Source organism: Gouania willdenowi, chromosome 18, assembly GCF_900634775.1.
Source record: "Gouania willdenowi chromosome 18, fGouWil2.1, whole genome shotgun sequence".
Taxonomy (NCBI): Eukaryota; Metazoa; Chordata; class Actinopteri; order Blenniiformes; family Gobiesocidae; genus Gouania; species Gouania willdenowi.
The window spans coordinates 8,602,715-8,613,947 of NC_041061.1; the positions used below are offsets into that span (position 1 = coordinate 8,602,715).

At 36.9% G+C, this 11,233-nt stretch overlaps 1 protein-coding gene across 2 annotated transcripts in view; it reads right to left on the reverse strand.

Moving 5' to 3' along the window:
- The window catches only part of LOC114480338 (RNA-binding protein with multiple splicing-like), a 49,039-nt gene extending 38,813 nt beyond the window's left edge, over positions 1-10,226 (reverse strand). Inside the window, exon 1 of one of the 2 annotated variants that reach the window (XR_003676088.1) lies at positions 9,749-10,226. Coding sequence is in view for 1 of the 2 variants with exons in the window: in XM_028474414.1 (XP_028330215.1) it covers positions 9,749-9,835 (87 nt within the window). In the remaining variant the exon portion in view is untranslated. The remainder of the gene's footprint in view (positions 1-9,748) is intronic. The other variant, XM_028474414.1, reaches the window with a different exon arrangement.
- Positions 10,227-11,233: the final 1,007 nt, after the last annotated feature.

The window sequence follows — 11,233 nt, forward strand, 5'->3', positions numbered from 1 at the left end:
ATTATCTTATCTGACCAAGCCTATTCCTTAAAATATTTTCCAGTTTTAAATGTTGTCCTTTTTCTCTGTTAATCTTAATACTATTGGTTCTCAATGGCCAACTCATGCCAGTGGAAAGGTTAAACATTCCGCTTAACAGATTTCTCCCTGCTATGGTTCTGTGTCTCTCACCTCCTGTCAATAGGAGTTCTTCTCGTGACCATAAACGGTCTGCGCTCAGAGATCCTCATAACATGTTCTCAATCTACAGTACGGGGCTGATAAGGGGGGAGGAGGTTTGCCTGCTGGGACTAAAATTGGGCGTATGATGTGGTGCTGAAAAAGGAAAAAGATAGTGTGCATGTACGTATATAAGGAACCAAAGACTGTAAACAAACAGAACCAGAGGCGAGGGAGGGAAAGTGGTAGGAAATGGCCAGAGAGTGAGATAAAGACATTGAAGAAGGGTGGGACACAGCAAGGAAAGGGCAAAGGAAACAAGGGGGAAGGGAGATAATAGTGAAGGGAGAGAGCGGGAGAAGAATAGAAGATGGATGAGTGGTGGAGTGAAATGAAATAAGATAAATTAGAGTATTGTAGAACTAGCAAATGTGCAGAACATGAAAGGAGACTGAAATGATGCAGAAAGAAAAGGAAAGCAAAGAATCTAGATCTCTAGTTGTCAGATATTTTGTGCAGGTCACAAATACAGTATCACAAAAAGTTGACAGTGTCTAGTAAAATAAAAAGCTAATGAGGCCTTCTTCACATATGTATTTTTTTAAAGCTTAAAGTTGACAGGTGAAATATCAAAACAAATAATCAAGCACGGAGAACTGGTCCTCTTAGTTTTGTCACTTTTTGTGTACTTGATGTTAATTTCTAGTGTGTGTGTACACTAGAAAGCACAACTCCTCATCTGCATTTCTGTTTTTCCTCAGATTTGTCAAGCCAACTCCTTTGCCAGCCGTTACTGACGCTAAGCCCTGTTGTCTTTTCAAAGACCTCTTGTCGCACAGCTGACAAATGGCCAAGATAAGATGACAATTCCCCTGGCACTTTTTAAAAATAAACTCCAGCTATTAGATTTGTAGATGGAGAAGAGTTTGTCTTTTTTGTTTTGTTTTACACTTGATGCCTAAAGGTAGAAGAAAAGTTATTTTTGGTACCTTCATAAAATCGTTTTCCTTGATTTGTGTCGTCGATTGTCACTAACGGGTGACTGTTTTCCTCAAGGCAGACCTGTTGAGATCCACTGAGTAAAACCTTCAAAAGTAAAGGTCCTTCCTGTTTCCTATCATGCCCAGGTTAACCTCTGTGCTCCCCTACTGTAGCATTGCATGTCACTGAGCGTTATTACATTGTAGTGCCCTTTTCATAGATACCTATGGAGCACACCCACAAGTCCACACCACGGCGATTCTCTCTGCTTCCCCGTTACTGCTCCAGCTGCATCGCCTCACCTACGTCTTATCACGGAAAAGGTCAACATGGCCACATGACCTGCTATTTGAAGAAGACCTGGTGGATACTCAAAGCAGGCCAAGCACAATCTGATTATACCCCAGGGAGATGTGCCACATTTGCTAAACTCAGCCTAAGTGATAATCTATGTCTCTTTTGGGTGCTTGTAAAGATACACATACATGTTAATGGTCTGCAGAGAAACAGAGTCAACAGATGTCTGACATGGATCTAACAGGTTTGTTTTTTAACAAAACCTAGAGAACGTTGTATCCCAAAGAGTAAATTATAAAAGGGTACATACTCCATGTTCAGTTGTCGGTCAGCAGGGTGAAAGGTCAGGAATAGCTGGGTGATCTGGTTAGCTACAACACATTCCAAGTACTCACAACCTGTCTCTGATAAATTAACCTCTCGACTGCACTGCGTAAATCTCAATGAAATGTCGAAAATAGAGCAAAAACATGCCTACGTTTTTCACAGAGAGGAACATAGTTACTTGCTTTAAAAGAATATTTCTCGTCAAATTTCTTCTCCAAGGCAAATGTACTTGTATAGCACATTAAATCGACAAGACAGCTCAATGGGCCTTACATGATTAAAGCTATCGCAGAAGAAATATTCACAACTTTCCAGAGAAATACTTTCAAAATCTAAATAAACAATGAATGTGTAGTAATTAACTTATTCAGTGCCAGCCATTCTGAGATTTTCTACCCCCCTCAGTGCCAGCCGTTTTTGAGCATTTTGACTGATTTTTAAAGACCCACAGAATATTTTCTACTATGACTATCTGAAATCTGACACCAGATTCTGAAAGATTGAATCCTCTACCTTCATCAAAAAAAAAATTGTTTCTGGCTTGTTTCGTTCTTTTGTAATCAGCCGTTGAATAGAGCAAGTTTTACACAAATCTTCAGTTTCAGAGCAAAAAGCTGAGAAAAAAGCCTTTTTGTAAAAAAAAAAACCCTGTCAGTGACTTTAAAGCTTTTTTTGCTTTAGTGACAACTAACATCTGAACATCATTTCCTTATATAAAACAAAAAAAAAAAAGACACACAGACCGGGCTTTTGATGGCAACATTATTATTATTTATCTATCTGGGTCAGAGTTGAATGGATTTCTTACTGTATTTTTGGCGTTCCTCCAACTTTCTCTCCCGTCAGTCTGTACACAGACGTAACTTCCTCCTCCTCCCAGACATACAGTGTGTCACTGCTTACCCCATTTTTTATGGTTTTATCTCACAAACACCACATTATCCATGAATTGCACACTTGCTCTGGTCGGAGTGTGCGCTGCTGTGAACGTCAGCTCTGCACGAAGCGCCATTTTCTGTCTCGTAAACGCCTTTCTTTCTCCCTCTGAGCTCCGATGAGCATGGATGATCTCACATCCAAAGGTGCGCTGCTACTTCCTACATGTCACCTATTATTTTGCTATCTGGCTCACAGGCTGGGGGTATTTTGTACCCACCTCCACACCGCCCCCCACCCCCCGACACACAGGGATGACCCGTTTGGCCCAGTTAGTTGATGGTTTTATCTCACGATCACAACATTATCAATAATCCACTCAGGTCCACACATGTTTTGTGTTAGTATGTGGAGCTGTGAGCTGCTGGATACGTCACAATATCACTTCATAGAGCCATAATCTCACTTCTTTTCCTGCTTCTTCCTCCTTTGCTGGGTAGCATCAGTGGCTAATCTCTCATCTAAAGGTGCTGCCATCTTCTGGACACAGTTGGTCACTACAACACCCCACAGCTTAGACATTGATGAGAGACCTCCGCCAGGGTGTTTTCTAGTAATTCCCGTGAAAAAATGCAAATGACGAGATATCTCGTCAATGGCACTGAGCGTTTGGATTTGAAATGGCACTGAGTGAGTTAATATAAATACACTTAAACAAGTTAGAAAAAAAAAAACAATCATTTCATAATGCTGAAAAAAAAACCTGACTATAATAAAAAACTATTCCTTTTAGTTTGATTCGTATTGACGTCATAGTCCAAAAACATCTGGAAGTTCAGATTGTCACCAATTTATAAATGTTCAACTTTAAAGTCTTTGTTGAATTTTGTTGGAGCTTTGTTGCGCGCTAATTATCAGTTACAAACACGTAAAAAAGAGCTTGATTAACACTCCCAGATAATACGATTGACAATCCAGCCATCAGTGCATGTAGCCATCAGGCAAAGCGATGCTTGTTTTTACACATGCTAAAGCGAGGTACACATAAAGACGGGCTGTTTTGTTCTGATTTATTTTCTTTTCCGATCAAGGACGGAAAACGCCAGATCATTTTGTGTTTTATTAGATTATCCTATAAGATTATCATGTAGTTTGAGGTGTGTTAAGAGTGAATTTGTCAGGATAATGGGACGGAAAATCGTTAACATTAAACTGTTCAATATTTACTCCTTTTGTGTGTGTGTGTGTGGTAAAAGCTTACGACCTCCGGCTCAAGGCGACGTGAATTGTGATGTGGAACGAAATGCAGCCAATCAAGAAGCGAGATGACGGAGAAACGTATAAACTAGCGTTCCAGGCAACTCGGAACTCTGCCTTTCCGAGTTGAAAATTCACATTTTAGAGTTCAGCAGCAGCATGATGAATGTCAAACATGGCTGACCGCTATATAACGTATAGATTGATAGATTATTTTTCCCGACTTTCCAGAGTAGGACTCCGACTTTAGGTGGCGTTCCAAGTCACTTTTTTCAAGTAGGAGGTCGGAAAATCCAGAGTTCTGAGTTGTTTCATATTTGTTCTATGCCTGATTTTTTTTTTTTTTATCTTCATTTGTGGTGTTTGTTACAAATAAATAATCTCTTCAAGTTTAATAAAAATCCTTATCTGTGTAACCTGAGTAAGTTTCTATTGACACTATCCTTGTTGAGGATATAAAGCTCCAACTATCTCTGCTCTAAAGTTTGTCTCCATACACGGTTTGGAAACCAGGCCTTGTTCAAACCTATATTTGATATTCTCCATTTAAGCAACAGTCAGTCACCTCAACAGGTTGGTGGGTGCCACAATACGTGAAAGCATCCAGACCACCTGATAGCTTATCAAACCCACTCCAGCAGATTAGATGCTGTCGGTTTAAGGTGGAGCTGCGAAGGTGGTGGGGTGGTGGGGGGGTGGGGGGGTGGGGGGGTGGAGGTGGCTGAAACCTGCATACCTCGTCTGCAGCAGGACCATGTTTGGTGAGTGCTGGTCCTCACAAGATAAACATTAGGCACCGCCGAGCTTTGGCTGCTCACTGATGATGCCGTGTGAGGTTGAGCAATGAAGCAAGCATGAGAAGCTGCGCTCGCCGCGGTGCTTTACTGGTGCGAATCAGTGATCCATTGAGTTACATGGTACACTGTGCAGCGGAGGGGGGGGGCACAGGTGTCGCTCAGCATGTGACAGTCACACCAGGCAAGCTGTTAAACTTTGCCTCTCATAAGATCAGTTTATTATTACTGGGCTGATGGTGTTAGTGCTTTTAGTGGACTTTGTAAATGAGCAAAAAAGATGCAAGAGAAGAGAAAAAGTTGAGTTTTTCTGAAACTATGCAGTTCTAGGGCTGGACGATATGGACCATAACTCATATCTTGATATTTTTCCTCAAATTGGCCATATATGATATAAATCTCAATAATTCTAATTCAAATTAAGTTTGACCAAAAAGGCAATTCAGGGTTAAATTTGCTGATGCAAAATACCACATAGGCACATTTATTAACAAACAGATGATTTAGTTGATCAATTAAGGAATACCTTGATCTGGAATGTCAGGCTTCTATGTTGTAAAATAGACAAAAGACATTTTTGGTCGTAAATGTTCAATGTTAAATATTTACAGGTGGCCATATTGGATTTTCCAATATGGTGATTCCAGTCAGGGTTACTGTCAAATAGGCACCATATTTAGAATCCCTCAGGTCCAGAACCTTAGAAATGTGTTTTAAATTTTAATAATGTGACTTTTGGTTGGCTAGTAACAGAAAAACCTGTTTTTAGGTGGCCGCCATTTTGAATTGTACCATATGATGACCCTCATTGAGAATTGGTTCCGGCTCCTGCCAGATTTGAATTCAGCTGGTCAAAAACTGCAAGTAGGCCAAATTTCATGCTTGTAGACAAAATTACACAATGCTTCCCCTAACAGACCAGACTACCATAAGGGACAGCATGTGTGAGTGAGTTCTGTAGTGTGGATGTTTAGGGGTTAGGATGCACTCAGAAATCCATCCAACTGTGTTTTTATTGCTGTTCTGAGATGTAGCAAAAGCAAATGTGGATTTTAATACAAAATAAGGTGTAAAAAAAAAAAATATATATATATATATATATATATATAGAGAGAGAGAGAGAGAGAGAGAGATAGGTAATACTGTAATGTTCAATATTGCTAAAATAGAAAACTCAATATATATCACCCAGCCCTATGCAGTTCTAGACTAACCTTCAAGAATCCCAATCAGATAAGAGCTAAGTCATACTTAGAAACCAGTCACAGCCATCTTTGACGCTCCTTTGGATGAAACACACGCCATTACACCAAGACAAAGTGGAGCTGTCTAACCTTTTGTTAATTCACTCAAGTTAAAATCCAAGAACAAGCCGCTCTGGACCACATCCAAACATTTCCACTGCCTTTTTTTTTTTTTATCCCCATGGCATATTACTCTCCTTGTCCTACCGTCTGCCTTTGGCACAACGCTGCAGACAGCACTCGTCTGGCCCCTCGGCTTGACGATGTCTCAGAATTTCAAACATCTCATGTCTAGAGGTTCAAATCTGGGAGATCTATTAATTTGCCAAAGTAAGACTACAGTGTTTGCCTGTAACTTTATATATTATCCTGTCTAAATCATATGCTTTACAAAAAGACATAGGCACAATTGAATCTACTACTTCTCCAAACTAAAAGCTGCTAAACACTGAGCTATATCGGACATATATTTTAATACACATCAAACCATTTAACATTTTTGGGTGAAAAACAAAAAAATAAGGCCAATTAACTTCCAAAAATGGAAATAGCTATATGACACTCTCATCCAAGGGGGTAAAACCCAGGGGGACGCAGGGGTCATGTCCCCCCCAAAAAAATCCTATTGTAAACACAATACATTTTTTTAAAGGTATAGTAACACTTTGTTTTTTGTTTTTTTTTTACTTTAAAGTACTCCAAATCTTTAGCTTTAATATCGCATTTATGTTCATGCCCCCGCCCCCCCCCCCCCAATCAATAATAATCAATAATAAACGCAAATCAAAACTCGTGCTACAAAATATCGCAAGAACGCTAGGTTGCTCGCAATTTCTCGAGATTGCTTGACTGCACTTTTAGACAGTTAGAAGCATAAAAAATACAATTATTTCCAAGATTTAACATAATTAGTATACTCAATTGTTAATAATAAACGCAAATCTAAACTTGTGCTACAAAACATCGCAAGAACGCTAGGTTGTTCACAATTTCGTGAGATTTAAGTATACTTTTAGGACTTTTAGATAAATAGAAGCATAAAAAAATACAATTATTTCCAAGAGTTACCTTAATTAAAACCTAGTTAATAATAAGTAACGCAAATCTAAACACATGCTATAAAATATCAAGGGAATGCTAGGTTGCTCGCAAGTTCGCAAGATTTGGGTACTTTTTGCACTTTTAGATAATTAGAAGCATAAAATTGTTTTTATTATTTCCAAGATTTAACATAATTAATCCCTGTTATGTGTATATGGCATGATCTTAAAATGTTTTGTATGTCAGAAAAATGAAAATTAACTTGAAAATTGAATTTGGTAAAGGGAAAATAAAATATGCTTTTTATTTAATCAGAGTCTAACTATTTAAAGTTAAAAAAATATATATATGAATATAATTATCGAAAAAATAACTTAATAAACATGTATTTACGTTATTTGACCAGTCAGAGACATCAAAACAAGTACAACAGCAGGTCAACCTGAACTAGGGCCTCTGCAGTTATGCATTATAAGAATGAGGATCAAAAGGTGGACTGACCCTCTCCATTTCCAAGAGGTCACTTCTTAATCGTTACCTAATCTGAGTGCTGCAGGAGACACTCTCCATAACCTCACCAGAGCACCAAATATGGTATCGCATGCATGCAGTTATGTTTGGCTATTCAGTTACAAAGTGATGAATGGCACAGCCAGCTTTAATCCAATTGCTCCACGAGAAAAATCTGATTTAATCCGATATACCTTTCTTGCATCACTCTGCTGCGTGTGTGCGTACCTTTGAAATAACAACTTGCCTGTCGTTTCAACAGAGATACACCAAGGAGAGTAGAAGGGTGTGTAATGTAGAGACGATCAGTTTGAGAAGAACAATATCGGCCGGTTGTGTAATTAAGTCACCAGTTGTTGAGAGAGGCTAACGCTAGCCTAGCCGGACCGTGATGCAGCAGTGCTGTGGGTCACAAAGTCTTATTGCCTACATGTTGCAGCAGCAGTTGTTTGAACTTCAATTGCTCCCTCAACTTCAGTGAAAACTAATTCGCCCTGGCTCAGAATTCCCTTTACTGCTGCTTCTCAACAAAGTGATGAACCCTGGCTTTATTGTACAGTAAGCTAGCACTAGGGTGGTTCTTCTTCTTCTTCAGACAATCAGTCAGATCAGGGGTTTCAAATTAATGTTAGATCAGGATAATAATATATATATATATATATATATACACACATATACATATATATATATATATATATATATATATATATATATATATATATATATATATATATATATATATTTTTTTTTACCAATTAAAGGTCTTTCTTTCATTAGTGACCTATATCAATAAAAGTGCACATTTCAAATCGCCCCAATAACCTAAATCTTAGTTAAAAAGCTAAAACATTCTTATTAAAAAGTTTTTGTTTTTTTTAGATGAAATTGATTTTAGTTTGATTAAACTTGATGAAATTAATTATTCAACCAAAATATGTTCGAATAATTATAAATTGTTGATTTTTTTTTTCATGGTTAAGTTATAAGAAATTGGTGTTTTGAGGGGTTTTCCACCAGAATGCTTAAATTAATGTTTTCTACAGATATATTAAATTAATCTCAACTTTATTTATATAGCACAAATTACAAAAAAAAAGTAATCTCAAAGCGCTTAACAAAAAATAGAGTCCATAGTAAGAAAGAAAGAACCCGACAAGAGATATATCAATAAATACACTTTGTAAAAAACTACATTTTAAAACACCAATTTCAAATTGGCCTAAAAATCTAAATCTCAAAAAGCTCAAACATTCTTATTAAAAAGTAATATTAAAAAACATTGATTGTAGTTTGATTAAACTGTGTCAGGCATTATTCGACCAAAATATGTTCAAATTAATATTTTAGAGTTAAAAAAAAAAAAAAAAGGAATGTTTTGAGGATTTTTCAATAATTGAATGAATGCTTGCTAAAGATTTTGTTTTAAATTTAAACTAAGGCACAGTTATGTTTTGTTTATTTATTTATTTATTTTTTAATCTGAACTACTTTTCAAAAAATGACTTTCAGAATCAAGGTGCAAGGGACATCAACATATTATATCACTATTATTTTTCACTAGAATACTTAAATTAATGTTTGCTAAAGATTAAGCTTTAAATTTTAACTGAGGAACTGTTTTGTTTTTATTTAAAAAATATAATTAAAAATAAAAATCGAGTATATATATATATATATATTATTTTTTTAATGACTTTTTCAGATTCAAGGTGAAAGGGACATTGACATATATCAATATTAGAAATAATAATGTTATATGAATAATAATAATAATGACTAATAATATTATTAGTAAAACTTGAGTTTATAAGAATGAATATAAGGCTTTTAGCAAAAAAAAAAAAAAAAAAAAACGTTTATATCACTAAACATGATCTTGTTTAGTTCTTTATCTATTTGGTTATTTTAATATTAATTTATATATATTTGTGTGTAATACAAATTGGTCAGAAAAAAGTCAAAACTGAACCAGATTTGTTTAATTACTTAGATACATGTGAACAAAAAACATTCAAGTCAAAACTAATTTCCGGCCCAAAATGAGCCCCCTGGCGGCCTGGATTTTACCCGCGGGTCACATTTGACACCAGTGTTATTAGATTAGTTACTACAAACTATGATATTGCACAAAGTGAGCGTGTAATGTGTTAGCATGTGTTGCTAACATGTATTGGTGTTGTTTGGGTGTAAATAAAGGTTCTTAAAGTGTGTGTATGGTGGAGGTATCATCAGCAGGTAGAGGCTCCTACTCCGTACTCTTACCTCCTCTTCGTGGTTGGTGAATTCACTCGGCTCGCTTTCTTTCTCCATCGCGTTGCTGCCGCTGCTGCCGCTGCTGCTGTTGTTCATTCGGAGCCGTTTTCCTCTCTCGCTCGGACGCTCGTCTTCCGCACCTCGCCGCTTGTTGTCGCGCTCCTTCTCCAGGACCCACGAAGGTCTTGTCCGACGGACAAGGTTTGTCCCACCGAGCTGGAGCTCCGCACTAGTTAGGCGGCATCAATGATGTGTCACTGTGTAGGTGTGTTTAGACACTTCGCTCTAAGCCTCGGGGCTGGTAAAGTAAAGTGACTAAATGTATGGTGTGTGTGTGTGAGAGAGAGATATATCCTCGGCATGCCCTGGAAACGAAGCTTCTCCGGGAGCGGTCCTGTTGCTGAAAGGCGGTGAATGTAATGCGGAGCGCCGCAGGGAAACTTCTCCCATCCCTGGTCGGAGAGAAGGAGGGAGGGAGGGAGGGAGGAGGGCTCTAGGCTGGAGGTCTGTTCCACTTCATCAACCCAGAGCAGGTGGAGTATCAGCGCAATCAACAGCCCCACGTGCTTCCGGTCACATTCCAGCAACGTTACCTTCACTTTTAAAACAATGTTTCACTTTTTAAAATAGCATTTAGTGAAATCCCATGATGAACATATGCTATGAAGCAGTTGTTTTTTTTTTTTCAACCTTGGGGTCGTGACCCCATGTGGGTGTCTAGCAGAGGTAAAAATAATGGATTACAAGTACTGATGTTATTATAATTCAGTCGCTTTTATGAGTACTTTTTTAAATTTCTAAATTAGTGATTTTACTTGTACTTAAGTACGGAAGCGTATTTGCATTCACTTTAAAAAAAATCAGTTTTTTCTGAATATTACATTTTAGGGGGATGTTTTTGGGCTATTTTTTTTTTTCTTCTGATTTTTGGACACATTTTTTTTTCGTTTTTCATAGTAATTCTTTTTCTGTTTTTTGGACACATTTTTTTCTGTTTTTCATAGTAATTTTTTTCTGTTTTTTGGGCCATTTTTTTCTATTTCTATGCATTTTTATTTATTTTTTTTAAATTCATCAATATGGCTTAAAGATAGAACTATCTCTCAGTGTCTTAAACCAAGTTGAAAATACATTTTTATCAAATTAAACAAGCTGGCCATGTTTGCTCTCAATAAAAAAATAAACGCATCTGTTGTTTCAAATTACAGGGTAAAAAAAAAATAGCACGAAAAACAGAAGAAGAAAAAAAACAGAAGAAAATTAGCATGAAAAACAAGAAAAAATTGGTCTTCTGTAAATTATAGTGAAATTACTTTACTATGTAAATGTATAACTTAATTACTTATTACTTTACTTTTCAGTTTCTTTATTTACCATGATGTAGATACATAGACATACATCATTGTTGTTTGTGTGAATAAAATTATGATTCTTCTTTTTTTTTGCTACATCAAAGCAATTACAGCAACATCTTTCCACAACAACACATAAGTA